At 57.6% G+C, this 15,679-nt stretch overlaps 1 protein-coding gene across 8 annotated transcripts in view; it reads right to left on the reverse strand.

Moving 5' to 3' along the window:
• The window catches only part of TLE3 (TLE family member 3, transcriptional corepressor), a 47,297-nt gene that overhangs the window by 4,594 nt on the left and 27,024 nt on the right, over nt 1-15,679 (reverse strand). For 2 of the 8 annotated variants that reach the window (XM_082616695.1, XM_082616691.1), the window contains exons 7-16: nt 11,595-11,799; nt 9,989-10,005; nt 6,253-6,372; nt 5,292-5,342; nt 4,490-4,642; nt 3,943-4,075; nt 3,191-3,375; nt 2,251-2,327; nt 1,206-1,455; nt 579-826 (exon numbers count right to left, since the gene is read on the reverse strand). In XM_082616695.1, the coding sequence (XP_082472821.1) occupies nt 579-826; nt 1,206-1,455; nt 2,251-2,327; nt 3,191-3,375; nt 3,943-4,075; nt 4,490-4,642; nt 5,292-5,342; nt 6,253-6,372; nt 9,989-10,005; nt 11,595-11,799 (1,439 nt within the window). Of the gene's footprint in view, nt 1-578; nt 827-1,205; nt 1,456-2,250; nt 2,328-3,175; nt 3,376-3,933; nt 4,076-4,489; nt 4,643-5,291; nt 5,343-6,252; nt 6,373-9,988; nt 10,006-11,594; nt 11,800-15,679 lie in introns of all 8 variants that reach the window. The other 6 variants (XM_082616693.1, XM_082616689.1, XM_082616694.1 and 3 more) reach the window with 3 other exon arrangements.

Raw genomic sequence — 15,679 nt, forward strand, 5'->3', positions numbered from 1 at the left:
CACCCCGCATGAACCACGTGGCTGAGGCCATAAACCAGCTGCATGGTGCTATGACTAACGCAGACAGCCACACTGCACTGAGGGCCAATGCTGGGCCCGGCGCTGGGGTCCGACTCTAAGGAAGGGGCTTCACCCCGCCCGTTGCATGCAGGGGAAACCGAGGCACGGAGGTTAAGTGACTTGCACAAGGTCACACGGAGGCAAGATTGAAACCCTGCAGCTTTGCTCCCGAGGCCCCACACTTAACCACCAAGAGGTACTTGCTCCTCCACTCTGGTCTCAACGCCTCTCCTTCTCCTGCCCTCTGTGTGTATCCACTCATCTGAGTCCCACACTCCCAGGCCTGCTCCAGCTCCCCTTCTCCCCAGAGCCTTGTGCAAGCTCCTGGGCCAAGGAGCCCTCCATCCTCTACCCATGCCGGGCATCTGGCACAAGCTGTTTTCTCACCTGGGTGCCCTCGCCCACGCTGTTCCGGCTGGCCCACAGCACCTCGGACAGGCCAGTCGCAGCAAAGATACCAGGCACGGCCAGCGAGGCCTTCCCGAGGACAAGGACTCCCGCCCCATCCCGTGCCTAACCTGACCAGGGTCTGGTTGTGCAGGTCCCACACGGCAATGTTCCCGTCGCTACAGCAGGAGAAGCAGACTTTGGCGTCGGGGCTGATAGCCAGGGCGTAGCAGGCCGGAGCCGAGGATGTCAGTTCGGCCTTGATGCGGGGCGTGGGTGAAGCCAGGTCCCAAATGGTGAGCGTGCTGGCCTCGCCGCCCACGATGAGCGTGCGCCCGTCGGGGAGCAGCTTGCAGGAGCGGATGTAGTTATCCCTGTTCTGGAGGGGGAAGGGGCAGTGTTCAGCCCCACCCACCTGCCCTCCTGGGGACCAGGAGGGTCCACAACACTGAGCGCCCTGGCCGCTTCTGCCCACTTCCTGCCCTTACTGAAGGCAGCTGCCAGTCCGACCCCACTCCTCACTCACTCCTCGTTCACCCCCCTTTCAAACTTTCACTCACTTCTTCACAAACCCCTGGAGGTCAGCATCACCTCCCCTTACAGACGATGAAAGTGGGGCTCAGGGAGGTTTGCCAGCTTGCCCAAAGTCGCCCAGCCAATACAGGGCTGCACCTGGCCGGGGGGATGGGGCTCTCCCCCTGGCTGCCCCACTCTCCTAGACCAGGTGGAAGGGATGCCCGCAGCCCTGGGATCCTCACCAGGCAGTCCAGCTGGGAGATGGGGCTCTTGCTGCCCGGCTGGCTGATGTCCCAGATCTTCACACAGCCCTTGCCACCTGTGTAGACGTGCCGCGTGGGGTTGCTGATCGTCACCGCACACACCACCTCCCCGTGGCTGAGTGTGTTGATCTGCCGGGCGTGCCTGGGGATGCCGGGGCCTGCCAGGGCATCGTGGGGGAAGGGCACGGGCTGCATCTGCCCATCAGCACTCACATGGAAAGAGTAGGCTCTGGGAGGGGAGAACCACACTTCTGCCATCTCCAATCCTCTAACAGTTTGCACAGCTCCCACCCAGTTTGACTGACACCCGCCCCTGCCTGGCCTCCCTGCCTCCAGCTGTCCCCTCTCCCCAGATCTGAGGGCAACTGGTAACCCTAACCTCCTCGGCCTGGCTCCACCGGGCCGGAAACTGCTGCAGAGTCTGACCTTGGCTTCTGCCCCCACTTACAGATCCTTGCTCCAAACCAGGCTGCTGACCCCAAACTGGCCGTGGGACACCCTTCCCCGCCATCTACAGAATCCTGAACACGCTGACTCCAGAAAGGACCCAGCTTGAACGCCACCCCTCCTCTAGGAGCCGGTGGCATTAGGGAGAAAAACCTGTTTGCGACCCTCCAAATGAGTCACAGGGTGCACATCAGAGCCAGGGGTGAGCCTGTGTGGTTGGCCTGCTGTTTTAGGTGCCAGCTGTGGGCAGAACCCACAGGAGCCCCCCAAGGCCAGGGCAGCTCCACGGCACTTGGTTGGGAGACTGCAGTGTCCGAAGTGTTCCTGCCCTCTCAGAGCCCAGGGACCACATCCTCCACCCCAGCCCTGTCTCGTTCCCCTTTCAGAGGGAGCCTGGGGGCCGTTCAGGAGTGCGGCATGGCCAGGCAGCTTTGCTGGGGTTGCAACCTGGCCTATGGGTACCCCGAGAGGGGCAGACACCTTTCCTCAGGGGAGGTCCACCAGGGCAGGGGATGGGCGGGTGGGTGGTGTGCTCTCCCCTGCCCTCCCCAAGAAGCAAAAAATAGCCAAAGCTTACGGTTTTCCACCAGGAATGGAGGCAAGGCTGGAGGGCAGGCCCGTGGCCCGCATCGGGGGGTGAGGGTCAAACCCAACCTGTAAGGCAAGGCCAGGCCAGCCCTTAGTGAGGGGTGCCGCCATATGTCCCCCCACTATACATCCCCCCCCCCAACGGCTTCCTCTTTCACCACCTCCTGTCCCACCCGCACGGCGCTGCCTCTTCAGAACCCGAGACAGCTGGGCAGAGCACAGCCCCTTGTTCCAGAGAGAGCACGGGCCCAGGAGGGCCAAGTGCCTTGTCCAGGACAACGGCAGGAACAGGATGATGGTCCAGACCCCGAACTCTGAACCAGTTATCTTCCACTCCCACCCGCAGCTCATTCTCCCTGCTCTGCAAGGCCGAGCGGGCCCCTCCTCACTTTGTTCCCTCCCCTGGTGTCCCAGTGGGCTTGTCATGTGGAGAGGAGGCCAACCTGGGTTCAGGAGATCAAGAGAGAAACCGTCTCCTGGAAGAGGACCCACCTCTCCAGTCTGAACTGCTCTCAGTAAACGGCAGACAAATCTTGGTATAATGGGCTGCCCCATTTGCCAAGTCCCTGCCTCGTGGAAATCGCCCGACTCACCGTGGGATTCCCACCCCCACAGAGCCCAGAAAGAGAGGTGTCAGCCCCGCTTCCCAGATGGAAAGGGGCAGCCCAGGGAGGCTGTGTTGTGTGAGGTCACATGGCGACTGACGGGCAGGCGGGGTGGGACCCAGGTCTGCTGACCCCCAAGTGTGTTCCACTCTTACTCCTAATAAACACTCTGCCCCAAAGGCAGCTAGCTGCCTGGTCACTGGGCCCGGAAGGTCCCCTTTGGTGTGCAGGAAGGGCCACCCTCACCCCCTCCAACTCCCCCGCTCCTTACCCAGTCCCCCCAAAAAAGGAGCCAAAAGGTCTACGTACAGCTCCAAAGCTCACCATTGGCGATCGGCCATAGGCGGCAGCGGCGGCGGCGGCAGCCGCGCTCATCTGGGGTGGGATGTTGTGGAGGCCGGCGTAGGCGCTGGGGCTGGTGAGGGAGCCGTTCATCTCATGGTGGCTCATCATGGCAAAGGGTGCAGCGTAGGAGCTGGTGATGGAGATGGGCGTGCGCAGGGCCGAGGCTGCAAGGAGGCGGGCGTCAGCTGGGAGAGGCCACCAAGGGCAGTGGGCCCCACGCCTCCATCAGGGGCAAAGCTCAGGCCACCAGGCTGCCTCCCCACCCAGCAGCAATCCTTCCTGTGTTCTAAAGCTGCCTACTCCAGGCAGTCCTCCGGGACTGAACCCACCTACCAGAGAACCCCATCTTCACAGCCTAAGAAGGTTCGAGCTGAGAGATGTGACCATCGCTTTCTATAGAGCAGGACTCGGAGGCCCAGAGGAGGGAGTTGTTCAGAGCCTCACAGAACCAACAGCAGAGGCAGACAGATCATTGGTGTCCTGATCTGTCTGAAGCTCCTTCCACACATCTAGTGCACGATGGCTCCAGTAATCCTTGACATCGGTGTTGAAGCACCAGGCACTCACCTCCTTCTCAAACCTGACCAAGTCCCCCAGAGACGGGCCCTGGGAGAGCCCTGACTCTGACCCCCCTCCCTGGCCCCCATCTGTGAGGCCCTAGCCCTGGCCTGGGGCAGACCCCCTCCCCTCAAACATGGTCAGCCCAGCCCCATCGTGCCTACCCATTATACCTATCGGGTCCATGCCTGGAGGTTTGCCCGGCATCGACCGGAGTCCCGGGGTCGTGCTGGTGCCCGGAGTTGGGGCATCGTTCCTTGGGGTTGGTGTGTTGGACTTGAGCCCAGGGGTGGAGGATTTGTCATTCTGAAGAGGGTAGATGCAGAGACCAAGGGAAGCCATGAAGATTCCTTTCTCCCAAGAGCTGGGCACCACATGAAGCCCAGTGCTGGACCCAGCTCTGAATCTTCTGCCCCACAGCTCCTCAATTCTTGCCCAATCTTGTTTGGCAGGGACTGTGGTAATTGTTCCCATTTAATAGATGCAGCAACCAAGGCTTAGAAACGTTAACTAATAATAAGCACAGGGCTCAGCCTGTAAGTGGTAAAGCCAGGATTTGAACCCAGGCCAAGCCCCAATCCATGTGCTTTCTACTCCAGCCCTCTGCCTTCCACTTAGCACCACTCCAGATCCAGACCCTTTTCCAGAACCTTTTCCCTCTGCCCCCACGTTCCCCACCCTCTCCCAGCCTCTGCGGCACCAGGGGCAGACCCCACATACATGACCAAGGTCTTTGGTCTTGGAGGAGGGCGTGCTGCTGGAGGAGGCCACCGAGGCGGGGCTGGTGGGAGCGTCCTTCTTCAGGCCACGGGCCTTGTCCAGCCCGTTTTCAGGAGGGGAGTGTGCCGGGCTGACCCGGGGCGTCGCTGGGTCCTAAAAACACAAGTGATGTGGGGATGTGCTGAGCAGTGACGAGCCTGGAGTCTTCTCTGCTCTGGGGACGGGAAGGGAGTAGGCACGGGGCATGGGAAAAGAGCCTGGTCCCAAGTGGGGACAATGAGTTTTTAATGACCTAGTCTGACCCCTTCATCCCACAGATGGGGGGAGACTGAGGCCTGGGTGGGTGGAGGTGACCTGCCCAAGATCAAATACAAGTTCAGGATTCCAAGCTGGGCAGCTGGGTCTCGGCCCTGGGTAGATCCTTTCCAGCTCCCCCTCCCTTGCTAAGCCTGACCCAGGGGGCTCGCAACCCCAAGATTCCAGGGGTGGTGGGGAGAACAGAGCTGACCTGGAGGACCATGGGGACCGGGAGCCAGCCCTCCCCTGGGATCTTCAGGGGTCTCTCTCTGGAGACCCATCCTAGGAACCCAGCAGTGTGCACGAATGCCCAGCCACCAGGCAGTCAAGCCCTGACCTCCTCCTCCTGACCAGCTGGATGCCCCAACCCCAAAGGCCTCGTCACCCAGCTGGGGCTGCTGGTAATGGAGCAACAGCTGAGACACGACAGCTCCCACCCAGGACAGGAGCAATCGCCAACCACCCTGCAAGGGACAGCCGCCCTGCGACCTGGGCCGGCCCTTACCTCATTGGAAACGTCCACCACCAGATCGTCACTCTTGTCCCCGTCACTGTCCTGCATGGAGAGAGGAGCCAGTGAGAGGCTACGCCCACCCCAGACTGAGCCCAGACCACGCCCCTGCTTCCACCAGCCAGGATCTGAACCCGGGGCAAACCCCAAAGTCCACGCTCTCCCCACTCAGCCCCACCAAAGCTGACCTCTTCTCCCTGCTGTTTGCTAGCCCAGAGCCCAGCCCCAGGGTCACTCTGCTCCCACACCCACAGGCAGCCTCACCAACACCTGCCCAGTTATAATATTTCTAAGCCTGCTTTAACGTGTCGCTCTGGAGCCAGACACCTCTCTCCAGCTGGCCTGAGATCCATCACCATTTGCAAGTGAGTGCACTGGTCTCGTTCCATCATTCCCATCACTGTGTGGGAGGGGTGATTAGCCTTGTCTCCCAGAAACGCAGCTGAGGCTTTGGCTGTGCAACATGTCCAAAGCCCCAGAACGGCCAAGTAGCTGAACACGGAGGGCCGGGCCCAAGGGCACTGGGTCCCACACCGCATCGCCCCCTGCCCTCTGCCCCAGCTCTCAGCCCTGCTCAGCCTGGCACAGAGCAGACACCATGACCACCTGTAGGGTCGAAGTGTGGGGATGCCAGGGACGGCCCCCAGAGCACACCGGAGGTTCTGAGGGGGCCGTGATGGCAGCACGGGGTTTTTGGCCCATCGGGGGAGGTGCCCCTAGCTCTCCCCAGGCCTCACGGAGGCCAGGATGACTTCCCTGTCCACTGCCTCCTGGCCATGGTCCTCAGGCTCACAGGACATCGGTCTGTGGACGCTTCCCCTGCCCGGGCCGCCTGCCCTCCTCGGTGCGGCAGCGTCTCCTGCCCCCACCTCTTCCTGACTCTCCCACGACTCAGGCCCCAGCCCAGTCCACCCAATCCAAACCCCGGCGGAACCCGCTACGCTCTCAGACGTACGTATCGGCTCAAACTGTCCTTCTCCTCCGCTTTCCGCTTCTTGGCTTCCATGCTGTAGTCTGCGGAGCCCCGGTGCTTCTCACTGGCCCGTAGGCTTTCCGAGGGCGACACCGAGTTATTCTGGAAGCAAGGAGAGTGAGTATGAACATTTCATGCACATATTGACATAGCTAAGTGACTCAGAAGGTCAGCTGAGGTGTCATGTGTGTCCTGCAGGTCTCAGCTCCATCGGAGGTTCCCCAGGGACGCCTTCCCAACTCCCCAGACTCGGTTCCCCTGGGAGTGACCCCGGGAGCACGACAATTCTCTTTTGTAGCTGCTATTAGATAATTAACTCAGCACGGGCCATCTGCCTCTGGCCTATGAGACTATATGCCTCATGAGGGTGGGGGTCACGCCTGTGTCCTCCACTGCCCATCTGTGCCTGCCATATATATTTGCTCAAAGAATGGATAAGCTGAATCTGCACTGGGTCTCGAAAGATGCATCTGAGCCGACAAACTGGGGCCAAGTGCGATACTTCATCTGCTGAACCCGACAGGAGCGGGGAGACTGATCGGGACGGGGATCGCCGGGGTGCCAACAGGCCTCCTAAGTGGAGGTGGACAATGGGGCATTTTGTGCGAACACCCTTCAACTACAGCATGGCCTCCTACAACTTTAGAGAAACGCCAGGGTTATAAGGAAACAGAAAATGCAATGTCATGAAGCCTTTCCCCTCTTAAGACAGGAAAAGGTATAGAGGACAGGTAGACTCCCCTGCTTTGTAATGACGGGACAGGAGGGGCCCCAAGACAATGGGCAACGTGCCCAAGGTCCCCCAGCAGCAGGCAACATGAAGGAAACCCAAGTTTTATAGGCCTGGAAGAGACTTAACAAGTTCTCCCTTCAACTACAAAGCAAGTGAGGACGAGAAGAGTTTGGAATTTCAGGCCTGGGAAGAGGGAAGGCGGGCCAACAGGCGAGGCAGGAGAAGCACCCGCCAGCGGGCCCGGGGACGGAGCAGTGCTGGAAGGGGAGAGCTGCCCACGGAGGAGGACCCTGGCTGGTGGTGTGACAGGTAACCAGGAACGGCAGGCATCACGTGGCCACCAGCACCAGGCTGGGAGCAGGGAGGGAGGAGCTACGGGCAGGGGTACCTGCCAGCAAACCTCTGTGCCAAGAGAAAAACGTCACAACCCCGTCTAGGGGGCTGCCGAGGTTTGCCCCTTCCTAAGAGACCACGCAACACCGTCCCCGCTTCGCTCAGCACCCTCTTCAGGGCACCTGCCCTGGATCAGGCCTGGGGCCGGATGCCAGGTGTGGAGGAACAAGACACAGTCCCTGCCCTCCAGGAGCTCACAATCCAGCCGGAGGGAAGGCAAAGTCCACTTCATCCCCATCCCCAGGGGTGTGTGACGAGGCCACGTGGGGACCCAGAGGGACGTCTGCTCAGAGGAGAAAGGCATCAAGAGGCAGGTGGAAAGTCTCCCCACTTCCCCAGAGGCCGGGGACGGTGTTCTGGGGGGGTGGGGGTGGGGGTGGTGCGGGAACCAGACACAGAACTTTATTTCCTCCCCAAAGCCGGTTTCTGGGCAGCCCTTCCCTGCCAAGCTTCTGCCTGAAGCAAATTAAAATGGCAGAGTTATCAAGCCTTGAAGAAAATATGGAGGTTATAATGGAAGTGCAGCTCAACCTTCCCCCGCAGCCGGGCAGGCGCGGCGGCGATACACGCACAGCCGTGATTCAATTAGCCGGGGCGAGCGCCGGCAGAAAAATCGCCGTCATTTCATTTCAGTTCCTCTGACGGTGGCCACCCCGTGCTAAGCAGAAGCACTCCCAGCCCCTCTGCTCTCGGGTGGGCAGGCGGGGAGGAAAGGGGGGCGCGCGGCTGCTCGTGTTTCTCCCCGCGACCAGGGCCACGGCTCAGAGAACAGCGGGCTCTTTCTTCTCCTGCAGTCAGGCTGAAAACCCTCGCTGCTACCGGAGGAGAGTCCTGTCAGGCGTTTAGCGGCATCGATCCAGCCCGCCTCTGGCTGGCAGGCAGCCAAAAAACTAAGTATTTTTTATTGCTTCAGCTAGGCAAGGAAATATGAATGAAGCTACCTCTAATTGGACTCCAGACTAACCCCTCTGGGACAGCTTCCAGCCCATCCAGCCGGCCCCCCTCCCACTCCGACACGGCCCTGTCTTTCCTGCCGGGGCCTCATCTGTTGACAACCTGGTTTCCAAAGGGCTGATTACGTTTGTCTACACTCCCTCCGACACCACGGCCGCGTGCACACACGTGAGCCCCTACTGCCTCTCCCCGGGACGCCCCACACCCCCTCCCGGCCCAGGACAGCGTCCCGATTCATTTCCACGGAATTCTCCAGTGGCCCAAGGATGGCCCCTCTGCCCTGAGTCTGGATATCAGCGAGCACTGCAGAGCGAAGAGCCCAGCTCTTAGGGGTTCCCCGTGGGTTCCTTTTAGCAGAAAGCGTTCACAGACTGGGGCACAAAGCCAGAGCCAAGAGCGACGAGGATAGCATGAGAATGTGTGAAGGCAGGGAAGGGGCCAAGCATCCACTTCTCTCTGCGGCAGGTCCCTGTTAAGCAGGTAACCTCTGGGATCCTGGGTCCTGTTCTGAGCAGGGGGTCTTCCTAGCTAAGCGGAGAGGCTGGCTGGGCAGGAATATTGCCATGTTACAGATAGAGAAACCGAGGCTCAGAGAGGCCAAGAGGACTACCCAACGTCCCATGAATCTGGGACCAGACTGAGCCTTGAGGTGTCCAGCCCAGCCCTCCAACAAGGCCACCTACTGGGATCAACACTAAAGCAATCAAAATGGATTTACAGTTTCAGCTGTTCCTTTCTTATGCACCTAGCCATTCCTGGGCCCAAATGACCTGGATTTCTGAGCACACAGGCAAGTCGAGAGGGGGACGTGAGCACTACTGCTAATGGGAGGTTTAAAGTCAGCCCGGGTAGAGGGCTGGGAAGGGGAGGTGGGTCGGGATGGAGGAGCCGCCCAAGGAAGCTGCTGTCTAGGTGGTTAGTTAACTGCCTGACCTTCCAAGTCCCACTTAACACGAGGTAATAACCAAAGCCATCCTAACAGATTAGATGGCCCCAGATACAAGGACGGCGATGAGGAATAAAATAGCTGTGTTAATCGCTGGAGGATTTTTTTTATCCAGACTCCACTGTGCTTATTCAGAAGGCTTATTCACTTGAAACAGAACCTCTGAGCCTCAGTGTGATCAGAAAGATTTACAACAAATCTCAGAGCTGACAGACACGCAGGCAGCCTGCCCTTAATGCTCGCTTGCTAGCACTTTCTCAAACCGAGTTAAAGCCTAGAACAGGGAGAAAGCTCAGGTGTTGGGAGGAAATAAGGAGAATATAGGATCATACAGGGGTCAGCCAACTGGGGGGCAGGGAGGCACTCTGGCCCCAAACGAGGCGGGGACCAGGGTCCCGAGCTCTGGGTTCAGCCCTGTGACTCCACAACCCCCCTTGGAGGGCCCAGGGCTGGCTGGCTGACCTCTCCAGTAATCACCTCTCATACAAAAGGCGGTTGCTTAGAGCTCACTTAGCCCAGCTCTTCACTTAACAAATGATGGCCCTGAAACCTGGAGAGACGAAGGCTTCCCCGAGTGCAGGTCACTCAACAGGGGACAACACCCTCCTCCCAGGAGCCCACACAGGGTTAGGGCTGACCCTCCCCCAGCACCCAAACCCCCCCCACACAGGTTCCAGAGTGCTGGCACTTACCGTGCTGGATTCTCTCTCTTTGGGGACAGAAGGCCAGGACAGGAGGAGGGTCAGGTCCCCCAAGACAAAGAAACAAAAAAGAAAGCAAGGTCAGTATCGTCCGGTTGGCTTTTATGCTTTGCTAGTTCACGGGTTTTAAAACGGACAGCGGCTGGCTCTCTGAGTCACCGCGGGTCAGCCAAGGTAGGGCCATTAGGTGATGTCTCTCAGTTTGGAAATTAACCGCCCCAATTCCAATGCTTCACCTGGCCACCAGGCCCCGGTGGGGCAGCGGCGGGGATCTGTGGCCTAGCTCTCCCTGACATGCCGAGAAGGGCACCAAGATTACTGGTCAGCAGTTTTTAAAGCTGTAAACTTGGGAAGGATCGTGCTATGCAAAATATCCATAGGATCTGGGAGTTGAGAACATTGATGTTATTTAAAAAAAAAAAAAAAAAAAAAAAAAGGAGTTATCAGAGTGGTATTTTGGTGGTGTTGTTTTTTAATTAACACTCTTCTCTGTCTCTTTACCAAGACGCCCCTGGAAGCTGAGGCCTCTGATTATTTGCCCAGCCAAGCACTAGCTCCCTGATCCTCCTGTCTGTTGTGGGGAGGCCCTCTTCCTCTGCCAGGAGGACCATCCTACTGCAGGGGCCAAAAAACTTAGTCTCTGGTTCCCACGACCTGCTACTACCGCCCCATGGCCCCGGCCCAGGCAGGATGGTTAACACTCCAAGCTCCCTGTGCCCAGGGCCGACTCATAAGGCATTGGCCATGTGCCCCAGTAAATATCTAAGGGCAAATCAAACCATCATGTGGTGCACCTTAAACAGGATAGTATGTGTCGATTATATCTCAAAAAAGCTAGAAAAATAATATCTAAGGGCAGACCACACAAGGTGGCAATCTTTGCAAAGGGTCTGCTAGGAAGCCAGGCCCTCTCCTTTGCCGATCAAAATAGGCCCTTCCAAGGCCCTTCTCGGCGCAGCTGGTCTTCGCGGGATAGGTTGGGTTAAGTAAGGGTAGAGGACGTTCTCATTCCCAGTCTTCCCAATCATCTCCCTGCAGCAGTGTCACCACCACCTCTACTTAAAGACAGTCCCCTAATGAGTCTTTACTTGAGCGCCAACTGGGTATCTTTTCCAAAGAACGTGGTCTCTGTCCTCAGAGGACTAATGATCCTGGTGAGGATAAAACACTTTCCAGGGTAGGAAACAGAAGAACGGTAACAAAGGGCTCCGTCTTGGGGCCCCCAACTCTTGAACTCTTATGGGAATTTGAAAAGAGACCCTCAGCTTGGCCAGGAGGGCATCCTGAAGGGGTGGGACTGGGGCTGGCCCTTGGACGGTGGGCAGGGTGTGACGAGGAAGATGAGAAGGTATTCCAGGAAGAAAGGACAAGATGTCTTCCAGGGAAAAGAAGAGCGGGTACACATCAGGGATTGGGGGGTGGCCTGGGGGATGGGGCTCCGGTTTCCGTGTACCAGGAACTTAATAGACGGCTCCAGGCCTTTTGCTAACTCCTGGTCCTAGGGTGACAGCATTTGCTGTGTCTGTTCACAGAGGGGCCTCCCAAACCTCTGCCCCCGGCCCTGCACTCTGCCCTCCACCCCCGCCCCGGGCCGCACCTCTGTGGTCCAGTTCATGGTGGTTCTTCTCGTCCTTCACCGACAGGTGGGCCTGGCTGCCCAGGGCACCGAGCGCCAGCAGCCCTGAGCTGCTCCCCGTCACTGGGGGAATCCCTGGAGGCTGGAGGCCTGACGGGTGGGGCGGCAGCTGCACCGGGGGGCCGTGCGTGGCGTGGGAGAGGTGCTGCGCCTGGAGCTGTTGCTGCTGCAATGAAGTTGGTGGTGAGTGCGGCTGAGCGGGGAGGGCCGGGGGAACGTGCCCCCCAAACCTCTGCCCCCACCCAGCTCAGGCCACGCATGCTGTCATGCTGGAGGAAGTCTGGTAATGGACTGCAATTGAGACACAAGACTTATGATGGCAAACACTCCGTCTCCTCTCCAACCCCAGTCTCAGGACAGAACTTCTCAATGCATGTTTCCAAGCCCAAGATAAATACGGCATGCATTTAAAAGCCAGTCATCGGGGTTCTCTCTCCGTTGAGGGCGACCCACTTTTAAGCTCCTAGCGGCCACAGTTTTGCTCATGCTTACATGCCTGCAAACGTCAGCAGCCAGCGTTTCCCACCCTGAGCCCGTACCCTGGGGAAGGCTCCCTAATTCTGAGGAACTCCACGCCTGTCTTACAAAGCGGGGGCAGGACACAGCAGAGGAGTCCCGAGATCAAGAGGAGTTTGGGGCCAGTGGAATGAGAGCCAACGTCCCCGGACATCAGAGTGGAAAACAGGGTAAGAGAAAGAGTGGGGGCTTTGGAATCAAGACAGACCAGGATTCAAATCCCAGCTCTGGCACTTACTAGCTGGGTGACCTCAGGCAGGTTACTCACTAAGTGATCTCATAACAATAGCTAAACGTTTCCCAGAGGCCTTCCCGTGGCTCCCTCCCCTTCCAAAATCTAGTCGTGCATTAAGTCACTTATTATCAATAGCAAGGATAGCAATCCCTAATTAAGGATTCCGCTCAGCACTAGCCTCAGAGTCTTCTTTTCCCCCTTCCCCTTGTGCTCCCCCAGCAGCCAAGACAAAGCGCCCTTTATCATTCCCAAGATTGCGTCAAGAACCACGGGCACTGTGGCGCGAGCTACACCACGGCTGAATATTTCATAGGGACTGAAATATTTCTTAGGAATGGCTGGGCTCTTGGGTACACATACATCTTTCTTCTCAACGAGCACAACAGGAGGGGACAGAAATTTACTGAATGCCTGAATCAATGCCTGGGCCCTTTCCAAATATTTTCTCTGACCCTTCCAACTACCTGGCAGAAGGGTTCTGCCCATTTTACAGATGGCAAACTGGCACTTAGGGGCTGGAGTGGGCAGCAACTAGCCAAGTCTCACCACTAGTGTGGTATCTGGACTCAAATCTGTCAACCACCGACGTCAGCCGAAGAATGTCCCTAAAGAGACCCTCCTCCCCAAAGCAAGAAGAGTTGGTGGGGGTGACAAAGAGCTCGCCTGTCAGTGTGAACTGTGGCTCTCGGGCCACTGATGAACAGACAACAAAACACAATGAAGGCCCACAGATCTGGACAGACGCGAGGCTCCAAAAGGCAATGAGTGTGTTTGAGGTCAGGGATTAAGAGCCCCACTCTTCCCCAACTAAGCCGCCAGCCGCCAACCTGGTGCACCCCCAGATTAATGGCACCCCCAGTCACACCACGCTCCTGGCCCCAGAGAGCTCATTTCTCAGTTTGGGGAGAAAGGCTGGGACCCACGGCCATTGCTCCAGACCTAGGACATCTCTTGGTGGGCAGTTTACGGAAGCTGCCGGTGGGCACTGGTCCAGGTTGCAGCCTGATCCCAGATCTGCCTCGAGACACCAGAGCAGAAACGAAGCCGAAGGGCCCCCCGGAAGCCCTCCCCATCATCCGGGTCAGAACAGGTTCCTCCTTTCTGAGAGTTATGACAGCTCAGACTCTGGAGCCAGACAGACTAAGGAAGATGTCCCACTCTTTTATCAGTTATAAGACCTTAGACAACAGTGGACCTCTCTCAGCCTCAAGTTTCCTCATCTGCAAAGTGGGGATCAGAATGCAGCCCATCTCTTCAGGTTGTACAAGGATCACGTGCGTTACTACATGTGAAGGCAAAGTAGGTGTTCAACAAACATGAGCAAAAACTATGAGTGGACCACAAATAGAACTGCATCTTTCATCTTTCTCTGATCTTGGCAACTTGTGAGCTCCAGGAAGGGACCTTGTTTTATCCACCCCAGCACCTCGGGTGGGGCCTGGCGTGTTTGCCCAATACACAGTTGCTGGGTAAATAAATGAAAATGTTGGAAAAGGGTTTACACAGAGAGGCTGGGAAGTCAGTCAGCAGAGTGGCTCTGCCCAAAAGCCATCCACCTTCCCAGATCCAAGCCTCCTCTTGGTTGGGACGCGGAGCATCAGTGGTGCATCCTGCTTCCCAAAACATGAACCAGTGAACCAGCATCAGAAACGTGGAACAAAGGCTGTAGTTGCCGTGACTGTTTGGAAGACAGTGGCTTTCAAAGCTGCTGAGCTTCCCAGACGGAGAGGTTGGTTTTCAGCCGTGGCCCGTCAAGCAGGAGTGTCTCTTCTTTGCAACAGAGGAAAGGCAGCTTCCATGTACTTCTCATCTTCAAATACAAGAGCACCCCCTGCACAGCCAGAAATTCCCCTGAGGTCTGCTCTGGGGGGTTGGAAGGCACAGTCGGGAGCGGCCCAGCAGGCTCCAGGAAGCAGGGACACAGAGCCGACCTCCTCCCAGGCTTCTCTCCTGGGGTGAGGACAGATGCCAGGGCTTGTCGGGCCAAGGGTCTGCTAACAACAGTCCTGGTTGTGATAAAGAGGGAGATAAAGTCTTTGCCGCAGCGGGGCAGGGGGAGCCGGCTGGCAGTGATCCACCTGTCTCTCCGTCCCCGTGTTGCAGACAGGGCACAGCCATCCTCAGGCTGCATTTCTATCCCTGTGACATATCTATGACTTCAGAGGACGATGTGCAGAAACACAGTGACATCCAAGTGGGAGGGTGACAGCGTTTTCAACTGCGGACAAATGGGATCAAGTCCACCATCCGCGGAGGGCACTGGGCTCACCACTCTGCAGCAGCCTGTCCCTGGCTTCCACCATTCCCTCCAAGACCAGGATTTCTCCGCCCACCATAGGAAAGGAAGTCAACAACCCACCCCCCAACCCCAAAAGAGGGGTGAGGCTTCTGGAAGCAAGCCCGCTCGTGAGCACGCCCTCCTCCCACCTTTAACATTTCATGCTGGAACAGCAACCTGTCAAAGAACATGTCCCGTGGGGCAGACGTGTGTCCCTGTCCTCACGTGCGCCAAATGCCCAGTTCCCGGGCTCCGAAGGTATGGCCACTTACACGGGAGGCTGTCAGGGAGGCCCGCGCTGGCCGAGTCTGTGTAACTGGATTATGCACATCACGCTTCATGCCTCTGCAACCTGATTTAATGCTTCGCTTCTCAGGTTCATGATTTGGGTTAAACCTAGTGAAGTTGTCTAAGCATTTCCAGGGCTGAGACCCACCAAGGACACCCAGACAGAGTCCTAACTGCATAAGATGCAGACGCCCTGCCCTCCCAGGAGAGGGAGGGCAGCCCCGGCCTCTACTTCCTGCCCACGGAGGTGGCCCCCCAGCTCCAGGCTGAATTGTGCCTTCATGCTCTGTTATAGTTTGGAGAGCTCACAACAACCCCGTTATCCCCATTTCAGAGACGGGAACAGGCTCAGGGGGAGGTGAAGGAACTCTGCTAAGCCAAAGTAACCAGAGCCAGGACGCAAACCCAGCATGACTTCTCTCTACCATGGCCCCCTGGCTGAGAGAAACAGATGCGTTCATTCTAAGGCACACTCTCTGCACCATCCTTCTCCCAGTCAACTGAACCCAGCTCATCAGCATCCTGGAGGGAATGCGAGAACCTCAGGACTGGCTTCAAAATACCCAGTGTGGTTTGTAACAAGCTAAAACCTCCCCCTTCCTCACCCCGCTCACTCAATTAAAAAGAAAATAAGTAAGCACCAACAAGGACCTACTGTACAGCACAGGGAACTCTGCTCAATATTCTGTAATAGCCTAAATGGGAAAAGAATTTGAAGAAGAATGGATA

The sequence above is a fragment of the Mesoplodon mirus genome (genome assembly GCF_964341445.2).
Source record: "Mesoplodon mirus genome assembly, chromosome: 4".
Taxonomy (NCBI): domain Eukaryota; kingdom Metazoa; phylum Chordata; class Mammalia; order Artiodactyla; family Ziphiidae; genus Mesoplodon; species Mesoplodon mirus.